This window comes from Convolutriloba macropyga, unplaced genomic scaffold (assembly GCF_964194025.1).
Source record: "Convolutriloba macropyga unplaced genomic scaffold, txConMacr16.3 SCAFFOLD_892, whole genome shotgun sequence".
NCBI lineage: Eukaryota > Metazoa > Xenacoelomorpha > Acoela > Convolutidae > Convolutriloba > Convolutriloba macropyga.
Window position 1 is genome coordinate 5787 of NW_027450835.1, and position 26714 is coordinate 32500.

The 26714-nt window shown below is 34.4% G+C and overlaps 1 protein-coding gene across 1 annotated transcript in view; it reads right to left on the reverse strand.

Moving 5' to 3' along the window:
- Window positions 1-15118: 15118 nt before the first annotated feature.
- The window catches only part of LOC142356193 (uncharacterized), a gene marked incomplete at its 5' end in the record, with an annotated part of 39147 nt that continues 27551 nt past the window's right edge, over window positions 15119-26714 (reverse strand). The window contains 4 exons of the mRNA XM_075408149.1: window positions 15119-15291; window positions 15827-15972; window positions 16639-16773; window positions 21110-21250. Coding sequence (XP_075264264.1) covers window positions 15119-15291; window positions 15827-15972; window positions 16639-16773; window positions 21110-21250 — 595 coding nt within the window. The remainder of the gene's footprint in view (window positions 15292-15826; window positions 15973-16638; window positions 16774-21109; window positions 21251-26714) is intronic.

Genomic DNA, 26714 nt, shown 5'->3' on the forward strand with positions numbered 1-26714 from the left:
TTCCACTACAAGTTGAACCTTTTGTGGAAACTTGTGCGTGTGTTTTTGGACTGTTTTCGAAATTTCGCCCCGGTTCCTGAACAGATATTCCATAATGTCTAAATCCCCCTGGGCCGGCTCAAATTCGTAGTAGTTTACACCATTGCTAATTGAACAGACTGTTGGTCTAGACGTATCAAATTCGTGGGTTTCCAAGTCCAAAATGGGCAGACCATGCTCATTGTTTATGTGCTCTGCATATTCGAGTTTTGTTTGAAAACCTACGCGACAAGTATAGCAGACTTTTAATATGGGCTGTTGATGAGAAATATGAGAATGCTTACGCAGTGTAGGAAGACTTCTGACGTTCTCGAAGCACTGAAAACAGCTGAAAGTTGGTATATCTGGAAAAATTTTATGTATATTTTTCATATGCTTGTTAAGGGACCTTCTGTTGGAGAGCTGAGCAGAACAGTTTGGACACTGAACTGGCATACTGTACAGAAGTACGGAACGCAGTTTTAAAGCTTTGAATGGTGTTGAGACTTTTTGAATAATAGGGTAAGAAATGTAGAAAATAATGATTGATAACGTTAAGAATGATTTTGAGATATTTCTGAGTTGTGAGAGTTTTTAAAAAGCTTAGGAAATATTAATTTATATTAAAAGTCTGAAAAGCTTTCAAATTTTTTTGCAACCAAATAGAGGTATAAATTCTTTGCTTTATGTTTTCCAATTTATTAAAACTTTTTCACCCAAAAGTTGACGAACGGATAAAGCTGAATTTTCTGCAATCAAGTCAAGAAATGAAGTTTTGATTGCGTGGCACTACACGGGCTTCGTTTTAATTCTTGAGCACACCTCCAGTTTACAGCTTTAGGTAGTACAATGTTTTCTAACCCTGAGGGGGGGCGTAATTAAATATAATTCTTATCATGACAATTCGTAATATACAAATTTCAACTCTGTGTGAGACCTTTGTGTAAAACATAGGCAAAATATGGCAAGAAAAATAAATAGGCTTATCAGTTCTTCTTAAATATTGCATGTACTCCCATAATAAATTTTCTTTGTATTATGGAATTTGAGTTGTAATTTGAGTTTATTGCAGAAATATATATAAGAATAGTAAGAAAATTCTCTAGGCCAGTATATGCTGAGTTATTGTTAAACGTGTTGTAATGAATAATAGAGCAAAGTGAGAGAGTTTTCATTCAAATTGAGTGCAAACCTAACACTAAGTTCCCCCTTCGCAGATAACGAAAATTCTTTCCCCTTCAATGTTTGCTTGTTAATATCACTAGTCTTTTCATTAACCAGTAAACTTGATCGAAAATAAAATTTTACCCATTGGTTGTTGTAGAGCAGGGAGTGTCATATCAAAGGAAAACTGTTCATGAAATTGAACTCTAACCTAACCCCTGAACGTTTAAGATAACGAAAACTGTTTTATTTCCCCTAATTTTGGACTGTAATAAGCACAATCTTTTCGTAAACTGTAAAGTTGACTAAATTTAGAAACGTACTGAACGGTTACTGTAGAGCAGGGAGTGTCATATCAAAGGAAAAGGTTTCATGAAACTGAACTCCACCTAAATCCTGAACGCTTCAGATAACAAAAACTGTTAAACTTCCCAATTTTTGGGCTCTGTACTAAACACAATCTTTTCATTAAACAGTAAAGTTGATTATATTTAGAAACGTACTGAACGGTTACTGTAGATCAGGGGAGGGTCAAGTCAAAGGAATGCCTTCTGCTCAGCAAATATATGCATAGTAAACGAAGTATTTTGAACAAATATGAGATTTTCATTGTTTTTGTTGATCACCGCAAGATCAGAGAGAAATTAATGAAAAAGTTTGAATCAAAAATTCATTATGAAAAAATTTTTTCAATGGTGCCTCAAAAGTATTAAATTGTAATTCCAGATCACTTACCTATGGACTCAGGTAGAAAAATCAAAAATCGTATGTCAAGTTTTTGAGTTAAGGTTCAAAATATCATTAAAAACTGCATTTTTTGTGAAATTTCTGTTGAAAATAGAAAATATCTCTATTAATTTTTAATAGTACCTTCATTCTTTTAATCGGTTCCTAACAGTTAGTTCAATCACTTTCACAGTACCTCGTGAAAAGTGGACGCAAATTTCATTAAAACTCTAAAATTTTGTTTTCTGAGTTCTTTTCTAAATATCATTTTTCATATAGGAATCTTTTAAAATTATGTTTCTCAGTTATTTGATTTGTTTCTTCAAACAGATTTTGTGTTCACTGTAAGCAGAGATATCTCAATTTGACTCTCAGCCCTCAGAAGAAAATAATTGTTCTGCAAAAATGTCAAGATAGTTTATTTCTTGTTTGATTTTTTGCTTCCTTACTTAGAGATAATGAAAAATTATATATTCTGAAGAAAATACAATTATGGATATCCAATTGTGATCAATATGCGGCGAATGAATAAGAATACAGTTAGGACACCATACTGTTTTCAAGTTTTATAAAATCAGCGCATCAAAAATGAATTTATTTTGAGTTGTCAAAGAGTTCTCGCATAGCTGAAATTTTTCTCTTTTTTGGAGCATTGTCAACTGAGGGGTTTTCAGTGTTTTCGGGAGTTAAAGAGAAGTTTTTGGTAGGGGTATCCTCTTGTTCTTCAATTCCATTGTAAGTTGTGGGAGTCTCAAAGTTGTCTCCAGAAAGGTTTTTCAACAGATCGTTTGTGTCTGTAGGACTGTCAAAGTTTATCCATAAGTTGTTGCTTTTTAGATTCGAAAAAAGTGAAGGACTCTGCTCTGAGCTATCTGGGCTGAGTGTTGGACTGGGGTCCGCAGTAGGCGTGCAAAATGGTGACGGATTTGTAGGAGACTCAGGAGATTTTGGAAGCCCCCAAAGATCCGCTAGGTTGTCGCATGCTTGCAAAACACCGAGCTGGTTCTCATAGAATGGTACACAGTCGCAATCGTATTTGTATATTAATTTTTTGGTTCCAATTGGTAAGTTCGATATATCATATTGTTCCAGAGGGTGCAAAAGTGTTGTTGGTGGTACAATTCCCCCTGATGTAATGAATCCACTACCAGTAGTTTCGGGTTTGTCGGGTAACTGAGCCATAAAATTGATGAATATTTTTGGAAGCATGCAATGGTCGTGAGTTATCCACTCTTCTTTTTCATGAGAACGTTTTTGTTGCACAATTACTATGAAGTTTTCATGTACAGTTTGATAGATAATTGTGCGTTCACATGACAAATCGCTTTCTGACAAAATATGGTAAGACATTGCAATTGCTCTGGAAAATTCAGATGAACTGTTAAGTTATAATTGAAGTTAAACAACAATAACGAAAATTTTGAAAGATAAGGTTTCCTTGAAGCAAATACTAGTAATGTTGAAACGAAAAATTGAATCAAAAATGAATAGAGGTACAGTTATTTTAAAAAGACACTTGTTTGCAGTATTACAAGCATGAACTTGAATATAGAATTGAATGAAAATTTCAACAAGTATGTAGGTTGTTCAATGTCGTTAAAGCGTCAAGTTTTGGCACACGTGTGGGGGTTCACTTTATTGATCAAGTTAGTCTCTTGACACACCTAAGGTCATACATGTACTCTTCATTTTGGTTTTATCTGTAAGACCAAACATTAAAGTTGTATTGTTTCCAGACAAGACCACCCTGAAGTTAAGGCAGGCTCTAGTACCATGGGAATTTGTATGCATACATAGGATAAAGACATTTATGCGTTTACCTACAGGACTAACGTACAAATACTGTTAACTCAATAGATCATATTTCTTATCAGTTAACCAATTCTATTTTTAGCGTCTGCGTGTAATTTCTAAAATTTTAGTGCACGAAATCATTGACACGGTTTTTCTTGAAGCAAAACAGTTAGTTGAATATATTGAATAAGAAACACAAAAATGCCTTTTACAGCGGAGACAGACGCTGAGTTTGGAGACGCTCATTTTGACGTTTCCAAAAGTGAAAAACGTTTGATCCGAGCAACAGTGAAAACTTATGACAAAACAGGAACTTATATCTTCCTAAAGTTGTTCAAAAAAGTTGGTCAAGAGTTTGAACTTCAACAGAGAATAACACTGACTTTAGAAGAGTTTGAAAAATTATCGAAAAAGAACGGAAAAATTCGTTCTGCTGCTAACGACAACACTGAAAACGATTCTACTCTGAAAGCTAAACCTCTCTTCTGCTCTGCAAAGAAACCTAAATTAAAACAAAAAGACGACGAACACGAATTCTCTGAATAATTTAAAGAGCTCAATTGAAAATGGTAGAAGCTATGTATGAACGTTCACCTGGTTACTTCAAGCAATTTCAAAAAAATTTCAGGTTTTTTATCACTGAAGAGAAACCAAAATCAACGTTTGCTAAAGTTTCAGCCATATGCATGCACACTGATAGCCTTTTTTGTGGAGTTTTACCTGCTAATCATTATCATGTTTTGTTTGATGTGTCAGATGTTACTACAGATTTCTTAAAAAAAACTAAACTTTGTTCTGTTCCATGCTTATTTACAACTTTCAATTGTTTATTCTCAAATGGCAAGGACTTGGAGACAATCGGTACGGTTTTCGAAAAATTGAAGCTAGCTGTGGAATACAATGGTCTAACGTTACAGACGAAGGGAGACACTACAAACATTCAAAAACGTTTACCCAATTTGGTCAATGGCGTTGGCTGCAAAACTCTTCGGACAGTTGGAAGTACTGCTTTCAAAACTCTAGAAAATAGTGTTGAGAAAAAATCAAACCAACAATTGCAAACTGACCGATTGTCTACTGAAACTCTTAAGAGATTTGAGAAAATTTTGCATGGTCCTCATTCTGGTGCTTTCTGTCAAATAATGGATATCTTTGTGAGTGGTTATGGAAAATTGGATATTGACAATGATGTTTTGTGTGTTCGCTTAGTTTATGAAGAAAAAATAAAGTTTTGAAAAAAAAAAATTATTTCAATACAAAAGTTAGTAATGTTAGAGCATCATATGAAGCGTGAAACGTATCAAATCAACATCACTCATCTTTACAAACTCTTTTTCATCAAAAAGGTAATGAGCAATATAAATGCAAAATAAGCCACACAATATTGAGTTTGGTTTTTGAATTGGTTGGTTTCTAAGCAATTCAAACACAGTTTGAATATTACCAGCAGAGGAAGCAAGTCTGTTGTGTAAATGTTTATATGAAGTTAGATTTTGTCCCAGTGGATCTGCAAAAATATATTTTCCGTTTTTCCGACAAATAATTGTCCAATGTGTTCCAATTGTTTGAGAAGTTGATACATTTACTATAATGAAGCTGTTCTGAGATAGGCTAAGCGGAAAATTATCAGCAGCAAATACACCATGAAATTTATGCTTTAACAATTTACATCGTTGAACGAGGTTGTTTATTTCATCTTCATCCATCAGTTTGTGAGAATATGATTTTTTGAAACTCTCCGAGCAGAGTCAATGAAAATTGTGCTAGCTTTTTCGCCAATTATAAAAATTTCAATGTTGCTTGGTAAGGCCGCTGAAAACTTAAGTTCAATTGAAATTGAACAATTGGTGAGTTCGGGGTGAATAAAATCATGTGACGCCTGCTGAGTGCTGGTGAGATCAAACACCATAATAAAATGGTTAGGGTATTCAGACAAACTTATTCCATGTCCATTGGCAATATAGGCTAAATCTGACATTGTGTTGAAGTACAAGCGTTTTACGTCAGCTGTATTTATGGGGCTGTCTGCAACGGGGAGTCCATTTCGATAAATACATATCTGCTCCAGATTAAATTTACGAAAGTGAAAAGGATTGAGTTGTTTGCTTCCTAAGAAAGCTTCATTTGTGTTAAGACAAATGGCAAGACGTCGAATAGGCTCCCTGCTAAAAACATCTTCCTGTTTCCAACTTTGCAAACCAGTAGAAGCCAGAAATGTTTTTGTTATAGTTTCCAAGTAAGGATAGGACGCTGGGCTTGTTAGTAAAGTTTTTTCAATGGCAGAAACGACGTCGTCGTTCAATGTCATTTTTCTCACATACAAATTAGCTTCTATAATTTTTACTTTGTATGATTTTCCAGCATCGTCAGATATCACAACAAAATCATCTATTGATCTTCGAAAGGAAATTTGCAATGTGACTCCACTCAAAAGATGTCGATCACATGTAAAAAAATCTACTGCCACTTTTCCATAAAAAGTACATTCAGCAGATTGTCTAACCAAAGTTTTTCGTCTGTTAACTTCAGCTGTTGCTATCGCTCCAGGATTATCCTCGTACGAATAACCTTGGCAAGCCAACCAAGTAGCCTTTGCGTCTTTGTTGTGAGAAAATTCAGTTTCAATGAAACTTTTGTGAGCATAATTTCCATTTGCATTTGAAATTTTCAGTCCGTTGGCAGATACTGTACAGTCAGAAAAGAGTGAATGTAAAACATTATTACAAAAGTAAGGAGCGTCTGTTTTGGTTACATCTGCTGCAGCTCCAGCATCATATTTTAAGTCAGCTTCAGAAGCCTGAACTATCTTGCATTTGATTTCCAGGAAGATTTTTTGCAGATCAATAAATTTATTTCTGTCTCCAGCAACCTCAAACTCAAGCATGGGTCCGTTAGGACTGTAAACTGGCCCTACTTTTTGACAAAAGCTCCCATCAAAAGTTACAAGAAGCGCTGGTTTTTCGAATAAATCCAAGGAACTATGTGTTGCCTCTGTTGGTAACATATTACCGATCATCTTTAACTTTGGCAAAGAAATCCGACCGACTTCTCTTTGGCTGTTTGTATTTTGAAATGACTACTTTTCTTTTTTTGCTACTTTTTCTCGCTTTTGAACCTGAACGTTTAGATCGTCTACGATTCATTCGTCTTTGTCTCATTCGCAGTGCCAATGAGCCTCCTGTTTGCTTTTTGACTGTATTTGATATCGTGTTTTTCAGCGCTTGCTTTGGAGATTTTTTTTTACTGACAACGTCCATTAACTCTGGTACGCTCTGTAACAGAAGTTCTTTTCCAACTCGTTTTGCTGCTGGTAAAATAAATTTTCTTGCAATAGGTAGAGCGATTCTTCCGATACCACTTGCTAAAGCTCCAAAGCCGCTACCTCTTTGCCTATAGTGCCCAGAAAAATAAGGCAATGCAGATGCTTGATTGGTGTAGTATGAATCCATTGCTTTTACTCGCCAAATTTTTTAAACTGTAACGTCAAAATGACTTTTCCGGTCCCTGAAAAAGCGACTAATTGACCTGTTTCGGTGCGTAGTTCTATAGAAATTGACTGAATCGTATTTGAAAGAAGTTTTTTGTAGTCCAAATTCGAAAAAACTATTCTGTGTGTTGGTTCAAGCTCGCAGACGCTACCGTTTTTCAATCGTTGTTTTGAATCAATGACTCGTAATAAAGGTGCTTTCGCATCGCCCACGTATTGATACTCAATAATGTTTGTATAAATGAATATCAAATGTTTCCCGGCGCACAGATCAGCTGGAAAGTCACCCATAAAAGCTTTAGTATCATCTTTTTTCATCAGTTTATTTGCAATTGTGTCCATTTTATAACCAATGTGTGTTCCTCGTCCATCAGGAGTGCCCTTGAAACCAATAATGCTAGGAATTTCATCGCTTGGAAACGTAATTCCCTCGTATTTTCCATAGACAATTTCAAATTTACCGGAACTTTTAATTTCTCTGAAAGAAAAATTTGGTAAACCAACAGTTCTTTTAATGGTAGCTAACAACTGTGGCACAGTATCAAAAGTTCCTGGCATGAAAGCTAATCGCTCGCCGTTGTATGGACGTGATATGACATTGGCTCCAGAGCTATTCCGTTGGTGATCTTCTAAACCACTTAAACTGTAAGAAATTAGGACTCCGTTTGTGATGTGCTCTATTTTTGTTGGAAAAATAATTTCACTCAAAGCTACTCTCCAGTCTCCTGACAGTTGTATTTCATCATTGAAAAAATTCCTGAATGAAGCTAATGTGTTTTGATCGAAGATCTCCATCGAAGCGGAGGAGATTACATGTACCGTAAATTCATCTTCAAAACGTTTATTTGCCATTTTGCACAGGCGACTCTCGAACTAATTGGAGTTCGGGTTGATAGAATTTACCCTGAATAATTTCCTTATGGTTATCGATAAGAGAATACGTTGGAGGGTTCAATGTTGGGACAGACGAAATTTCAAAAACCTCGTCTGTAAATGACTGTTTGTAGCCCTTTCCAAACGTCTCTTCTTTTTTCAGTATTCGTACAAGATCACCGACAAAAAATTTTGGTTTTTGAGAATATGTTGTATTAGCAATCAACGATACCAGTCGCGGAACGTCTTTTTTTGTGACTTTGTTTGGAGCAAGATTGATTGTTCGATTAACTCTAGAATTGATAGTTTTAACAAATGAATCCAGTTTATCTAGATATGAATAGGTCCACTTTTCTTCTAAATATCTGTATATTATATTTTTGAGGGAACGTATATTTCTTTCAGCAAAAGCAGACTTTTTCTCACTGAACGTACTGTATAAATGAATTCCGCGTTTATTGCAGAGGGCTTTGAAAGCACCGAGGAACTCTGTACCATCATCGACCCAAACTTTTTTAGGTTGCTTATGCTTGATCATCTTTTTGAAAGCCTCTGCAGTTTCTGTAGCATATTTTGTTTTTAGTGGTTCAACTCTGAGATATCTTGACAGACAGTCAACTGCAACAAGAAGGTATTTTACACCACTGTTGTACTTTGCAAGTTTATCAACAAATGCTAGATCTACGGACCAGATCTCATTTAGGTCGTTAACAATTACTTTAAGCCTTGGAAATCTGAGGCGACGTGAACGATATTTGGTGAAGGATAGTTTCGTTTCCAGATACATTTTTACTTTTTTCATTGATATTTTACTCAAATTTTGCAGTCGTTTTGCGTTTCCAAATGACGCAGGTCATTTTAAATAGAGGTTATCAAGTTTCTTCACATCATCTATAGAAAGCCCAGTCTTTTCTACTCGTGTCTTCGTCTGTCTTTTTTTTGCTCTCATCGACTTTTGGCTTTGCACTTTTTTCTTTTGTCTCAGATCTTCCTCTTGGTTGTTTTTGTTGCTGTTTCTTTTGTTTTCGAGTCGGTTGTTCTTCCTCTTCTTCGCTGTAAAACTCATCGAGAACTTTTTTTGCATGTGTATTGTAAACCAAGTGGGCTGCTATATCAAGTTCACTCAATATTTTGGAATACTTTTGAACGTCAATTTTTTTGGTAGGTTGTTGTAAATTGTACAAGAAATTTGTCACCTTCACTCCTTGAGGTTCATCTTCAATATGGAGAACATTATTCTCTTCACTAATAGAAACAGTATCGGAATCAAAATTTTTTTTCAGGATTATTGCAGCTCTTTTTGTTTTATTTTCATCCATTAGTTTTAGTTCCAGCATTATTGAGTCAAAGGCTGAGTCTTTCCGTTTTTTCACTACAGGTTCGATTTCACTGTCATCACTAACAAATGATTCTGATTTTACATCATCTCGATCACTTGTTCCATCACCGACACTCCTTGTTCTCATGACCAGTCTATCAGTGCTTGTGTCAGCATCTTTTTTTCCACTTCTCTGCTCAAAGTTTGGATTAGATCTTTGTAGGAGCGATAACTGAGTGGCTTTTTGTTGATATATTGGATTATCAAAAATTTCTTCCTTGGTTGGATTTTTTGATATGAACATTCTCTTGGGAATCAAAACGAATTCTTCTGCATGCATTATTTGACTTTTAAGTAAAGATAGCACGAGAATGCTATTGCCTTGATAAGTTGTGATTTTCTCGTCAAAATAAATCGCTTTTTCTTCAGACTTGTTTCCTTTGATAATAACTGCTGAAATGAGTCCTCTTGATTTTTTAGTAGCTGTTTGTTGACTGGAACATTGTCATTGATTACATTGAGCAAACACTCACAAAGAATATTTTTAAAACTATTTGGTGCTTCTTTGAGGAACTTTCTGAAATTAATATCAGACATCTCGAGCATTTGCTTTAGCATACATAACTCTTTCTCTCTCATCTGTCAAGTTAGTTATAACCGCTTTGGAGGAAGGTAGATAAAAAATTGTAGGACCTGGTTGTACAATATTTGAACAATAACGCAAGGAGTCTGAAGTTTTTGGATCCAAGTCGAGGAGTAAGTGTCCAAAGGGTAATTTTGTTGCTAACTCGTAGCTTTCTTTTAAAAAACTTGTGTTGTTTAACTGTTTGCCAATATAGGTGATCTGCTGTATATCTCTAGGTGATTTGAACAAAATGATGTGGGTTGTGTTGAGATCAATTGTTCTTGACCATTTACTCTGTTGGGATAAGTTATGTTTAACGTAAATGACGCTAATATTTCTATGACGTCCAGCAGTTGCGAGTTTAGAAAACTCTTTGTCATTGAAAATTTCCTCGCAAGAATCGTCAAAAACAAGCAGACAGTTTTGCAGCTGTGAAATGAAATCAAATCCAGAAAACTTTGTGAAAAAAATGTTCAAGTTACGCTCTATAGAGCTGAACTTTGGTTGCTCATGTTGATAGAAGTAGTAAATAGATTTAAATTTTGGGTAAAAGGTGTTTCTCAGTAACATTTGGAATATGAGCTCAGTTTTACCACAGCATGATGGCCCACAAACAGCCATGAATAGTCTATCGCTTGTTGAAATTATCTTGTTCATAGCTTCGGATTAGGAAGCGCGTAGCCAACTGTGCATGAAAGCAATGAAAACCAAAATGTTGACTCCTCACAATCAAGATGAAAAAACACAAGTTTGATCAAGGACACACCAATAAGAAACAGTATTATTAGGATTTGAGTAAAATACACTACTTCTGATCGTGGTAATCTAGAGTTACAAAATTTCCATGAGCCTCTCTCTTGATTTTCTTCATTGAAAACTAAATCATTCAAACCTATTCCAGCAGGAGAATCTATCTGGTCTTCTTTATCACTCATTTGAAAAGACGTTTTGATCAAAAATGAATTAAAACATCAGTTTTTTGTGTTAGCTCAATATTTTGTTAGTAACTCTCTCAATCATAAAAAATTCATATGTAGTATATCTAGAGTCTTTGTCTTCTTTCTTGTAAGTCACTTTGTAGTTCGATTGCATGCCAGAATCCTTTGCGTAGTAGACAATTGACTCCACGTTTGCTTTGCTGACTACCTGTTTGATTTCATCAGGGAGACTTTCGTCGTCCAGGCTCACTTGAACTGGGGTTGGCGACCTGTGCATAGGTAAAGGGGTTAGTTTCAGTCTTCTCATTTTCTCTTGTAAAGACATGGTACATTTGAAAATATTCGAGCAGTGAAAGATATTTCTTCAGCGTCTCAACCTCCGATAAGTTGCAAATAATCTGTTGTTTCCTCAGAATGGATTGCCCACGTGATTCTATTTTTTCCTCTCTGACCAAAGATAGATTTATTTGATTATCTTTCGTTATGCAACTGCATACTGTCAAACTTGGAGATAAATTCACTTGAAGAACTGAAGGAGCTACCTTCTCCACTCGACGGCTCATTGGCGGGCAATGTTAGCCAATAGAAATACAACTGTGCTTTTCTTTTAGCGCAATGTCTTTTCTTTTGTTTCTCAGGCAAGTAAAGAGAGTGTAGAGCACAAGTAAAATGTTTAATTGGGGAAACAATTTCCTCAACTTTAGGGCATGAAAGGGTATCCAAATCTATCACTTCTTTCTGTAGAAGTGTTTGCAGTGATTCAGTTTTCTCTTTCCCTTTAGCATAAAACTTTCCTGAAGGAAATCGAAGTTTAATTGCAATAAAAATTTGAGATATAAACCAGTAAGGATAATTGCCACTATTCCACGACAAACCGTGTAAGAACCTACTAACCCACTGATGAGATTTTCTCTCACTAGCGGATAGTGAGTTGTAAGAAACTGGTGGAAGGAACAAGATTGTGTCTGTGTAGTTGTTTGAACAAATCGATAACTCCTTAATTATAAAACCCGATTTCTTATGACGAAAACCTTCAAAATCTAAGACAACAACTTCTGGCTTCAACATTCCAGCAAATTAAACAAATTCCTTTTAAAAGTTTTCACGAAGAGGCAAAACATTAATCCAGTCATGTGACCAATGTAGGCGTTTGTGATTGGACAAGGTAAAACGTATGAATATCCAGGGCCTTTCTGACTATGCTCTGCAATAAACCCTGAAGCGTCGTGAAGTATTGCATGTAATCGAAGGAATTTATAAGACTTCAGGTAAGTGTCTAGTGAAGAGTTGTCTATACCTATAAGACCACCATATGGTCTCAACTTGAGAACTATTTCCAAGTTAATTTCGGGGTCCAGATAAAGACATGCTGCCAAAAAGTATACAAATCGTTCACTATATTCCGGATAGTCGACTTTTATTTGTTCGTAAATTTGATGAATGCTTTTCAAATCTACTGTCGCTATGGTTGTCATGCTGATTCTCAAACAGAAAAATAAATAAATGAACAAAAGTTACTTTTATGTATGAAAATAAAAAAATTGACAAAAATTGACTTTTTTCCAGAAAATTTTTCTATCTTTTATAATAAACACATTAACTGAGAAGTTTTTTCAAGTCAACAAAAAATCAGTTTTGAGTGCTCTTTCATAGCGCAAAATCCATTTCAGACCATTTTAGGACTCCAAAAAATTTTTAAAATTTTTTTCAAAAAATTCGAAATTTTTATATGTTTCGACCCCTATACTACTTAGGTGAAAAAAGTGAAGTCAACAAAATATCACTTTTGAGTGCTCTTTCATAGCGCAAAATCCATTTCAGACCATTTTAGGACTTTGAAAAACTTTGAAAAATTTTCGAAAAATTTTTGAATTTTTTTGAAAAATTTTAGGCTTCTGTGTCTTATTTTAGGTTTTTTATGTTTTCACCAAAAAGATTTAGTGAGAGTTCAAAACTTAGGTAACACCTAATTCTATATACAGCGAACATTTCAACAGCGGATATCTGCCATGTTACTGGAGGGCGGGGGGTCCGGACACCCCCCCTACAAGAACTCTCACCACCGAAAAACTGATTTTCTCTTAGTGAAAGCAAGTTTTTTGGTTAAGTTTCGCCAGCCAACTTAACCCAAGAATTTCTCTCAGGCTGGCGAAACTTAACCAAAAAACTTGCTCTCACTAAGAGAAAATCAGTTTTTCGGTGGTGAGAGTTCTTGTAGGGGGGGGGGGGTCCGGACCCCCCCCCCCCCCCTCCAGTAACATGGCAGATATGGATACTACTTATATATATATATATATATATATATATATATATATATATATATATATATATATATATATATATATATATATTTATGTGTATATAATACTCAGGGAAAAAAGATTTCAAGATTTTAATTCAAAAGACATTGCAAACAGCAAATCATAGCAGTACAAAACTGTACAGAATACAAAATGTGCCCCCATTGACATAGCGAAACAATTTTAAATAGATGTATTACATTTTGTCGACAGCAATAACTGAGTGAATATTTATATATTGGATAATTATCAATTGGAGATTAAACTTATTTGGGGTGCACTAAAAACGAACATGACGTGGGTATCAAGGAACTTTTACAAAATGAATGAAACTGAACTAAATGAGCAGGCTTATCAATGCCTGCAAGTTTTAGTACAAATTATAATTGGTTTGCAATGTGATCATCAACCTCTAATTTGATCACGTTGAGCGCACAAAAAAATTTGATCTGCTGTATACAAAATATGTAACTGTATTAATCAAAGGGAAAATGATCTGAAATATTGGGTCAATGATTCAATTTACCGGAACAAAAGTTGTCAATTTACCGGTTGTCACTGAACCAGAATGACCCCCACCTCTACCAATGTTTATTTGTTGAATAATATTTACATGACGTCACACCGGTTAATCCCTATGTCTTGATCAAGCGTATCAGTGAGTACTCAGTCCGGTTCGAGAAATTTTCCAAAAATTATGTAAGAAAAGCGCTAAAATATAAAATGAGTTTTCAAAAATTTCAACACAAAGACCTTACTTAATAATGCGTTGAAATGCGCTGAAATGTGCTGCACTTTTGCAAGTCATTTTTGCTGTCATTCTTGAAGCCTAGTTCACCAAGTCCTCCGTTTAGCAACAAGACAACCTACTTAACCTGAGAGTTCTCTTAAACAAAGTTAATGAGACGTTTGATGATAAAACCTATGTTTAGACAATTGCTCGTTCTCGGAGCTATCCTTGGGTAGTTTTGAGCGCACATGATCCCTTCTCTTAACTCAAGTTGGTCGTCTGCGATGCGTAACTTTGATCCATTGCCGGGAATTGTTCTAGAACTCACACGGCCATAATAAAATATTGTCCTAAGTCAACCTAACCCCAGCACAGAAATCGCTGTTTGCAAACGCAAGAAAATTGTCAGTATGTTAGATTTAGTTAGACAAAAACGAAGAAAATCTTTTCATTTTTCTCTTCGGTATCGTCATTTGTTCGGTTTCTAAACGTAAGGACTCGTCGGTATGTTCCTCGTTAATCGTAGGAATTCTTCGGCATCTTTGGTTTCTTAGATTTGATATGTTCAGTTTTAAACGTAAGATAATCGTTTTTTTTTTAGATTTGGTATGTTTGACTTCTAAGTTTTGGTATGTTTTGTTTCAACGAGGATTTTAATGAGTTAAAGCAGAGAATCAATCAATTTTGACTTTCTCAAAGAAATTGTCTCTAAGAGATGAGTTTGAAAATCCTGCTAATAGAAAAAGATCATAATATTTTAACACAACTAACATGACTACTTTATAAAAGCATCATTTTTTAAAGCAAAAACCGACAATTTCCTATTTTCTAAAGCAAGCATAAAGAAGCTAAGAAATCGGACATAGACATCCTAAGACAACGACCATAACGACAATTTCTTAGGAATGAACATGAAAACCCCGAATAGTTCGAACATACCACCGACTTCTTAGGCTTGAATCCAAAAATACCGATCGAACCGAAAACACCGACAATTTTTCTGGCTGAAAAAACAAACACGCAAAACGTCGTTTTTGCTTCGTTTTTGTGTTTTTATTCGGTCTACTTTGTTGTTGTTGTTTTTAAGAAAAGATTTTGCTTTTATTTTCCACTGCTTTTGATCCTGGATTGCTATGTTTTAGCGCCTAATAGACAAGTGTCCAGACCACCAGTACGAAGAGGGTGAACTGGTGACGCGTTATGAAGGGGCTGTGTGGGTGCGGGGTGACTTGGGGGATAGGGGTGAGTGCGGGTGGAATGACTGCAGGGGTCAAACTTTTCAGATTAGGAAACGCCCTTGACACAATGAAGTTGTCTCCTCAAAAAAATACGGTGAATTCTTGTTTTTGAGGCCGAAGCTCAAATGCGTCAGTCGAAAATTCCACCAAGCAAAAAATTGGTCAAAAAAATTACAGACTAATATAAATGATACAAACTTTGTTTGAGAGCAATTGTTGATTTTCGCAAAAATTTTGCTGCCTTTCTACATCTAGTCTGGGAACGAATGACTCGGTGCCCATTTCCGGAAAGCAATGTAATTGGATTTGTGAGGTGAGCAATTTCATTAAAACACTTTCTTTTAGGCTCATGCAGAACATTTCACGGAAATAACAGCCGTCCTGAACCTAATAATGAATTTCTCAATGGCCCACCTTTGAAAATATTGATCATAAAAAACTTAAATGTTCAAAAATCAGTTCTTTTCTGCTCTAATAATACTGCTTTTGGCACAGATTTTTAGCTCTTTCATTTTTGCACAGTACAAAATTGCTACCATACAAATTGGCGGAGGAAGCAATGCAAAGATTTGTTTTTTTTGTCATCATCTACGCGAAAAAAGCAATTCAACTCACCATTCTCTACGCAAATCCATGGTTGATCTCTGCAGATGATGTTGTGTTTGAACCACCAATAAGTGAGGTAGATCTCCGTTTCATTGTACGGAAACAAAAAAGCTACTGAACTACCCAATAAGTCCAATATATAAGGGACGTCCCACCTGCAACAAAGTTGAATGAAACGGTAATGGTGAATTTTTCCTCTGCTATTCGCCCTTTGTTATATCTATTCTTGGAAGTACACAAACACACACATACACACACAAAATCACACACACAGACACACACACACACACACAAACACACACACACACAAACACACACACACACACACTCACACACACACACACGCCCACACACACGCACACAAATACACACACACAATCACACACACGCACAAAAACACACACATACAAAACACAAACACTCAAACGCACATACACTCTCACACATACGCCCACACAAACCCACACATACACATACAGAAACACACACACATTTGCACATACACACACACAAACTCACACACTCACACACAAACACACACACACAAACGCAGACACACACTCTCTCACACAAACACAAACACACACATACACAAAGCACACACACGCCCACGCATATACGCGCACATAAAACGCACACACACTTTCACACACACACACCACAGTACACAATCAAACACAGACAAACACATATACACACAAACACTCACACATACACACACACGCACACAACACACTTGTTTATATATATATATATATATATATATATATATATATATATATTGTTGCAGTTGCATAGGTAAAGATTACGATTCTTTCTACCTCTGAGGCATGTGTCCATAGGGATGATTGGATCTGACCAGCTCTCCTTTTCCAAAACCCACTCTTGTGATCACATTTCTTTGGCATTTAGTGCTGAAGTATGCTTCAATCAAATTCAGAGTTTTATTCTCTTCACTAAAAGCATTTATCAGTATCACTGGTCGGCACTATCGGAGATAGTACAGCAAGATTAGGATCAAATTGTACTGAAAGAGAAACAATATTCAACCCACTTTAGCTGTAACATCAGACAGTTTAACTTTGTGTGTTGCTGTGTTACTACATGTTTTAACTGTCTTCAACGCGCACTTCAGATCCTAAGTAAGAAATGTGCTGGATATTTTTTTTTCTAATAATTGCAAAAACTAAAACATACATAATTTTACCACATTGTTTTAGCTGCAATCTTTTTTGAACCAACGCAGCATCTACAAAATTCACAGCCGAATTTACTTTGGAGTGGTGGTTTTCATAAGGAAACCAATGTTCAACTTTGACAATCAAGCCCTCTAGATGACACTTCTGGCTTGACGTGTTCGTTAGATATCAGACCCATCCCATACAAATAAAATAATGCAAACCTTAGCTCATTCGGTGCACTTGCCACAAATTGTGAACATAGTGAGCGCATTTTTAGGTATCAACTTCAGTTGTCAATTTTTCAAAATAAAATTGGAATATTCATTATGAAGGCTTTCCTATTCACCATTCCAAAACCTAATCAACATTCCAAAACCTATTCACCATTCCAAAACTTAAGTGTGTCATTTATACAACGGTTGATAAATCTGGCAAAATTGAATCCTGGAGTTCAGAGATCTAGCTGTTTGTTTTATCCTTGGACGATGTGTCCAAGAAAGATTTTTCCATTAATTTTCAAAGTCCGAGAATATATTGCTTTTGTTTCGACCCTTCCATTTCCTATCCAAAATTTTAGAACATCAACTGTGTGAAATCGGTGAATCAAAGGTAGAGAATTATGCCAGGCTACCATTCTACTAAACAGTAACTTATTAGAAAGATAATAATCGATCAACCAATCATTTAAATTAAAATATGATTCTAACGAGAAAATTGTTGTTGTTCACTCCAAAACCCAACCAGGCCAGTATCAATTGAACGTTAGGAAACAAATAAGTCGACGTAATTCTGCGCTTATTATTATATATATAAAGGTCTGAGAGATTAGGCGAAAATTCGATGAGGCAAAGCTCTTTTGTTTAGCCACTAGTCGAAAATTTGAAACTAAAAATTTTCTGACAAGAGGCGATTATGAAACAAGGAGGCTCGGTGATGGTCGTTTGCACATAATATTCCGACACAGCTGATACACATTTGTGGTCTAATTGTCTACCAAGTAAGGATTAGACGGAACACTTTCAAAAGTTCAAATATTATTAAAAAATGATGTATGAATAAAAACTGCTTCCAATTCCAAATACTCAGTAATGTAAAAAAAGCCATATTAGAGGTCCGTACAGATCTGCCAATATTAAGACAACGAGACAAAACAATGAATAAAAACTAATAACAACAACGAACATTGTTTGCATCCAAAGCTCAATGTACATTTTTTTAAAATAAAATTTTTTGAAAACAAAGTCAAGGAGCGTCTCAAAGAAAACTTCAACAAAAAAGTTAGATTATAACTCAACAGAAAAAGAACATGAAACCAGTCCTTAATGAGAATAGCAAAGAGCAGAGAACCCTTAAAACAAAGAAAAAAGAACAAAAACCGCAAAGTTTATACAGACGATGTCAAAATTTAATTTAAATTTTTGCAAAATTCGGTGTTAATGTAGTTAAAAACCATAAGCAACGCACTAAAAACATTAGGTACATTGAATTGTCCTTGTGTTAAATACCAATAATGTGACGTGCAACATATGGTTAAAATTACGCCAATAATCTTTTTGAAATATTTGAAATCAAAGTCTTGAAAAACTTTAGTTAACAAATGAAATAAGTAAATAGGTTCCTTTTTCATCCATAGGAGACCACTAAGACCTGTAATGAATCAAAATTTTGCCTACGACCACACAAAAAGACATTGTTGACCAAAAAAGGTGGCAAAACTTAATAAACCTTTTTTAAATTTGAAAACAAGTATTTTTAAGAGTCAATGCGACCATCAGCTATCAACTATAACAAAGCTCGTTATAAGGAAGCGCCAGGAGAACTAACCCTCTTTGGAGTTAACAAAGGTTGTGTCAGAAAGTTTTTTGTGTATTAATCTCTCGTATTCAATCAAAATGAATAAAAGAAGCCTTTATCGCGTCATTTTTAAAGAAAAGATGGCTAAATTTTGAAAACCTAGTAAAATTTTAAGTTAAAAGTTTAAACGAACAGTTCAACAGCAATCTTTTTCTTGAGGCAAAAAAAGAACACTGTCGTTAAAACTTTTTATATGTTTTTCTATAAAATCAGTCAATTCAGTTCAAGGAGAATCAATCAAATGTACACAAAAAATAAACCTTGATAAATCCGTAGAAAACAATATTTGAACGAATGCTTTTAATTTTATTTTTCACTCTGGACGGGTTTCTTATTGATACCACTCACCACCCTCTGCGATGAAATTATCGACCGGTAAAAATTGACTGATTAAAAAGCCCATTTGCCTAAATAGTACCTCCCCCATGAGAGTGGGTCGGAACAATAAAACGCTTGGAGACGACGGTAACTGAAATATTGCTTGACGTTTACTGAAACGTTCTTAAAAATTCGGCAATTGTCTTTACGTGATAATTGCTAACAAAAATACAGAGAAAATAGTGACAATTTTTGTCTACATATTTGAGTGCTTACTTCAATTCGGTTTAGGTTAATCACCTGAACATTTTTCTCAGTTTCTACGCACGCCGTAACTCTAATTTTTAAAATCTATTTCTCCACTCTTAGTCAGGTAATTGTTTGCCGAATTCCTCTATCTAGGTGTGCAGAATCGATAAAATAGTTTGAAAAAATACTAATTCGTCCCTCAAAATTGTGTTTACATGAAAATGAGTTGCTAAAATATATGTAAAATGAACAAATGTTTCAAGCTATCATATCCAATCCTGTTCCTCGGAAAAAGATTTTGGCATAAAATAAGGGAAAAAGAGACAAAAGCTAGATCATTTTTAGGGACATTTAAGAAGTTCGTAGCGTCCAGTGGACCTTAAAGCTCAGTTAGTTTTTGTGCAATTTTTGTTGTCCTAGTGTCTTTAAAATTTGGTTCAAAATTTCTCCACAATGAATAAGCAGAAAGGCTTCGCCAAATCGAATTCTTACCTAATACGTTCCCTCCATAAAAATCTAGATCATTCAGATCAAGTTTGAGCAAACAAGAGAAAATTTCAACTAAACACAACTGAGTGATCGCATTTCCTTTGTACCTCTTTGATTGAACTGATTTGATGCTCTGTTGTGATAATTTCACGTCACGATAGTGCACGTGGGTGTGCACTTATATAATCGAACAGATAATCGAAGGCTCAGTCAACAAAATTACCAAAGCAATTTGATTTTCATGTTACAGGATTGTGAATGTTCGTTCGATCGAAGTACGAACATGCACCCCACACTTAAAACTGTTATGGCATATTCGTTTCATTTTATATATGCGCAAACAATCACAATTAGGGCGGAAACTGGCCTTACAATAAAAAGATGCAGCAAAGTTTTTAGAAAAGCTTATACGGTCAGTACTTTTTGCATAGAGGGTAGTCATGTAATTAATATGGCATGTTTTAATCATTTTGGTGCTTATCACTTATTCGAATATCTGTGATTGATTTGATTGATTGATGTTTGATTGATGTTATTGTCTAAGATCTGTCAACAAAATTTTTGTCTTGTAAATTCTAGCACTATCTTTCATAGTGTTTGCTACCACCCCCCCCCCCCCCCCCAATTAAGTGGGCACCCTAGTCGAGAAAAAAGTTTATCTTGTAAGATCTTACAAGATTCTGGCAGAATCTTACAAGACGATGCATCGTCTTACAAGAATTTCTTCCAAAATCTTACAAGATCTTACAAGATAAACTTTTTTCTTACAAGAATCTTACAAGATAAACTTTTTCTTGCAAGATCTTGTAAGATAAACTTTTTTTGCAAGAATCTTGTAAGATCTTACAAGATAAACTTTTGGCCTCGACTAGGGCAATTAACTTTTACGCCTCCTAGACGCACATGCTTATTTTATATAGTAATGTGCTGCATAGCAACACACAAATTGTAATATGGGGGTAAAAAAACAAGGGTGAGCAAATTAGATCCAAAAAATTTTTAACAGGCTTCTTATTTGATCTTCTAAAAATTCCACAATCAGTGGAGAGTTCATTGATTAAAGCGATTGGACTGATTTATGGACTTTGCTGATAACATTTTCATTTCACGCCCCCTCAGGAAAATTTCCATACAAAATTTTTTCTTCGATGAAATTGTTTGCAAAATTTTGTTTGTTGTACATTGAATTGCTTTCACTTACCTGTAGTCTGTCAGCTTGTCTATATATTCTTGAGGGGAAAGAAACATTTTTTGGTAGCCATACAAAAAATAATTGTCACACTGCTCCTCGCAACATCCAGCTCGGTCTCCTGAGTAGAGATTGTGCCAAGTGTGGATGGGACTAAAAAGAGAAAATATGTTTTTTTCTGTAGTTTTTTTTGAAGTGTTAAGCATTGTTGATTTTCAGACGGAACTCTGAGGTCTGTAATCATAATAAGTATTATTGAATCGCTTAAACTTTTTTTCATCCGAAGCTCATAATAAAATGATATGTTCTCATTTTTTGTGTGTTAATTCGTTTTTCAAATTTATTTTCAAAGTGTTGTTGTTCTTCCATTTGTTTTAAATTTAATTTTTTGTTTACTTATGGCAGTAGTTTTTTGTTGTTTACGTTACAGCTAGATGTTTTTGATATTATACGTACTTTTTGTTACGACCCCACACGTTGGGGGGGGGGGGGGGGGGGGAGGAGGAACTATATACTCAAATGGGTTTTTTTCTTTTTTCTGGTTCAGACAATTTTGGCCGATCGATATATTCATCGCAGAGAAATGTGAGTGGTATCATTAAAAAGTTGATCCAGCGTAGAATTCAAAATTAAAAAGATTTTTGTGATTTTCGTTTTCTTCGAGGAGTTATCGAGGAACACGGGATATTTGTTCAATCTGATTTCTTCAAATTAAGATATTTTCTTAAAAAAAGTATTTCAAAAATAAACTTCACGCCAAAAAATGAACCAATATTGTGTTCCTAGTAGACTAAAGGCGATAAAAATGCTAGTTCTGGTCTCATAAAGATGTTCACTTTCAAAAAAAAATCGAATTGTATTTGAGAGCTTTTTTTTATAAAGATTTTCTACTTTTTTGGTTTTTTAAGTCAGCTAGAGACATTTCACTTTTCATATCAAGGTTCCGTTAATGATAAACTTCTTTTACAGTCAAATGAAGCCCACTGAACAAAAAATCGATTTTAAGTAATTGCTCATATTTTTTTGGCTTCGTAATTTTAAATGAAATTTTGAATTTTTTTGAGGGTTCACTAATTTTTTAGTGTCTTATGGCATGGAGTCAAAAACTGACACTGCAATATGTTCCGTAATCACCATTAAGTGGACATATCTAGTGCTTGGAATGGACAGCTAATGGAATTTAAGGCTATAAAAATGATTTTTCGAAATCTTTTTTCGAACATTAGCCAATCATAAACTTAAAATCGTGAACTGTAAGTCAGCCTCAGTGATGACAACGCCCTCTTCATTCCTACTGCCACCAAATTTAACTTGGATAGCGATGTTATCTTCTATTTTTTGGGTTATATGACTTCAAGGAAAAGATTTTGAAACTTTGTAAATTTTTTTTGGGTATTTCCGTATTATTGCTTACTTTGAAATCTCATAACATTATCCTAATATTGATAGCTCCTATTGGCTTAATAAAGACGTTCAGTGGATCACAAATAACGTTTTCAGAGAAAAGCTTATGGTTCAAATGGCTTCGACATTTTCTTCACACAATTCTATTGAATTTTTGGCTTTTGCCTGTTTTTGTTGTTGTTTTGATAGTCATAAGACTCGTTGTGATGTTTTATTGATCACTTATGCATGACAAACACCCCTATGCTCCCATTGGGGCATATTTGATTGTTTTTTTGTCTTCCGTTGAAAGCAATTAGCAATTGAAAAGTTTTTTCGAACATTAACCAATCTTAAATTTTTCGTGAACTGTTACTCATTCTCTCTATTGACAGAAACCAATTGATTTCTACTGCAATTAGTAATAATATGGATAGCGATTTTTTCTACTAATTATTGGTTATAAGACTTCAATGATACAAGATTTCAAAATTTTAAAAAAAAAATTTTGGATATTTTCGAACTATTGGTTACTTTTGAACTCTTATCACTTTATGCAAAAATTATACTCATTGACCAAATTTTATTCTAATCTCATTGGTGTAGAGAAGCGATTCAGTGGATCACAGATAAAGCTTTCAGATAAGGGCTAATTGTTTAAATGGCTTCGAAATTTTCTTCTCGCACTTTTCTACTGCGTTTTGGTTTTCGTCTGTTTTTGTTTATGTTTTCGTAGCAATAAGACCTTTTGTGATATTTTATTGATTATCTATGCATAACAAACATCCTTCACTTCCAATCGTTTAATTCTGAGCGTAGTTAATGTCCTCAGTTGAAAGCTTTTGAGTTTAATGGCAGTTAAGGCTTTAAAAACAATTTTTCGAAAAAAATTTTTGAACATAAACCAATCATCACTATTTTTGTGAACTTTTAGTAAGTCTTAGTAACAACAAAACCCTTTTTGTCTACTGCAAGCAAAGTTCATCTGGTTAGCGGTTTTATCTTCTACCTAATATTTTTAAGGCTTCAATGCCAAGTGCTCTAAAATTTTTTTAAAAATTTTTTGGTTCTTTTTCTTATTTTGGATAAATTCGTAATCTTGTCACATTTTTCTAGTACTGATATTTCTCAATGGTTTAGAAAAGACGTTCAACGGATCATAGCCAAAGGTTTCAGAGAAGAGCTTATGATTTAAATTGCTTCGACATTTACTTCTGGAACTTTTCTACTGAAGTTTTGATGTTGGCCTGTTTTTGTTGTTGTTTTCTTCGTCAATAACTTGTTGTAAGTTCCTATTGATGAAATACGGATGACAAACAACTTGTTTTCCCATCGAGGCATATTTTAGCGTATTTACTGGCTTCCGTTGAAAGCTAATGAATTTATTGGCCTTGATACTACGAGTTTTCTCAAAAATTTGGTGGTTCTAATGTATTTGTTTATATTTGATTTTTCGAACCTCTTTTAATAGAAAGAAAATAATCCCATTGCTGTTAAAAAATTAATTGAACATAGAAATATGTTTAGTGAAAAACTCATTTTTAATACCATTCGCTCAATTTTTTTTCTTGAATTTGCTGTTTTTGCCTGTTTTTGTTCTTTAGGAAGTTGTAAATTGCTGACAGGTATCTTAAGCTTGTAATTGAGGATTAAATGAATGATGTTACCCGAAGCAGTCAGTTTGTAGCGAATATTCCTAAAATTTATGATATAAATTTTGAAGTATTTTTCAAACCTTTCTGTTTTTGTTGTTCTTTTCGTCAAATTGTAACTTATATTCTTCAATGAAATGTCCCATCCAATTTCTCGTATGTCAAAAATTAATATATTTACTGATAATATTTGTCCTTGATGCTTCTTTTCTCGGGCACTAAGCTTTATTACAAACGTTTTTGAGAGGTCAGTTTTTGTGTTTCTTTTTCTCTTCTTTTAGAACAATCGCGTAATAACAGATCCCAATAGTTTTCAAATGTGGCCCAAATAAACTTATTTTATTTCTCAGTATAAATATTTCAGATGAATTAGTAGAAATAAGAATTAAAAAAACATATTCAGATAATAGCTAATGATTTTAATGGTAGCAATAGTTTGTGTTTTGGCAAATTTTTGTAATTTTTCTTTTGTTCGTTTCTATGGTTAATCTAACCGAAGACAGGTCAAAGATTATTTAGTTAAAAGCTAATGATTTTTGAGACCTGTGGAGTTTCTGTTTAATAAATGTTGATTAATTTTTGAATTTCGCCTCATTGTTCGTTCTCATTGTCGACTTGTTACATAGTCTAATTAAGAAAGCTTTCCATCTACTGTATTTTTAGGAAAAGTATATTTGAGTAGTTGAGGTTTATTTGACTGCATTTTGATGTTGTTACTATGTTGTTACTAATTTACATATTCAGTTTTTGCCGTGAAATTTTGTGTTTTTGCTAACTTTGTTGTTTGTTTTTTGTCTCAGAGTCTTTTTAATTTCAGATCTCGTTGGCACTGTAATGAAGCTTGGCATTATGCAATTCAATTAGTAGATAGGTTGTGTAACGGTTGTTTTAAACTCAAACACCTATTTTTCTTATGTGAACGCACATTAACGAACCTCCTTGTTAGTTTTTTTTTGTTATCTTTTGTCAATGCAGACCATCTAGCTGTTAAGAGGCATTAATCAGAATTTGATAAAATTATTTGGAGTACCAGGCAAAATTTGTTTCATAGTCTTCATACGCACAAAGCCATGCCAATTCGGATTTCTTTCAGCTTCGTCGATTGCTATTCTTGACAAAAAAATACAATAAGGAAACTAATCCATATTAGGCGTTGAGTAGGACCATTGCATGTGATATGGGATTTAGTCAATTAATACTCAAACAAAGATAAGTTTCCTGCGACAAAAACCATTTTGGACACGCAGTCCCTTCGTTATGTCTTGTCATTTTTGTAATTTTTTCACCTAAAACAGCACATCAAAATTGATTTTTCTTTTCCATATATTAATGTAATGGTAAAACATGTAACAAAAACAATTTGAAATAGCTTAATTCTGTTTTTTTTTAAGTTTGTGAAAATACAAATGATGTTAAAGTTATCAGTGCAAGTAAATGAGATTGCGAATAGTTTGTCTAACACAAAGCACAATCAGTTGAAACAAAATGACAAAACGCACAATATATTGTGTTACACAAACGTGTGCAAAATACTTTAAAACGCCCATAATTGTAAAAACCATGAATTACTATAAAAAAAAAGATTATAACCAGAAAACGACAGCGTTTTCATCTTTTAAAAAAGAGTCTACAGAAGATTGTCTACGACAGGCAGTAACAAAGCCAGTCGATTTTTGCGTGAGCACCCCAGACGAGACTGGATGGTTATCTTGCAAGATCTTGGAAGATGAATGGTTATCTTGCAAGATCTTGGAAGATGAATGGTTATCTTGCAAGATCTTGGAAGATGAATGGTTATCTTGTAAGATCTTACAAGACAATGACTATCTTGCAAGATTCTTGCAAAAAACCAAAGACCGTCAAAAATGAGGAAATGAAATGTTGCTGAGTTTGTATGTTTGTGGAAATTAAGGTTCATTTGAAAAACAAAAACTACACACGTAATAAAGTTAAGGTAAATACACCTTAACGAAGTTAAGGTAAACCGTTGTTAGCTGCCAACTTTCTGTTTTGCTCTGAACACTTCCTAAAGCAAAGCGGCACTCCTATTCAATGATTCATTTTGTTAACATCAATAGCACATTTTTGAATAAAAACCCAATAGCAAATACGCCTAAATATGCTGAAAAAAATTAAGGAATCTGAAAAATCAGCTAAGTAGATCACAAAGTACAGGAAACTTTATCATGAAAAATTTTATTTCATCAAAAGATTGATTAATAAGAGTCTGATTTGTAGAACTTGGAACTTGTTTTCACATGTTTTCCTAGCACTTTCTCGTTTTTTTTACATTTTAATCGCAGAAGCTGCTGATTGTTTCCAAAATTCAATCACAGCAAACGCTTAATGGAAAAATGAAGCAAGTTATGCCGCAAAGAGAAAGCTATCAAGCTTGGAGATTTCTGATATTGTTGAACTTCTAGACTGAGTTAAATAGTAGTGAACTTCCTTTTATTTCAATCATTCATGGACTTTTACATCTTTAGGATGTCCGCTGGATTGTTACTGGTCTACAAAAATGATTCGGGCTCAATATACATTTGACATGGGAAAAACATCCAAGTAGAGAATTAAAGCATAAA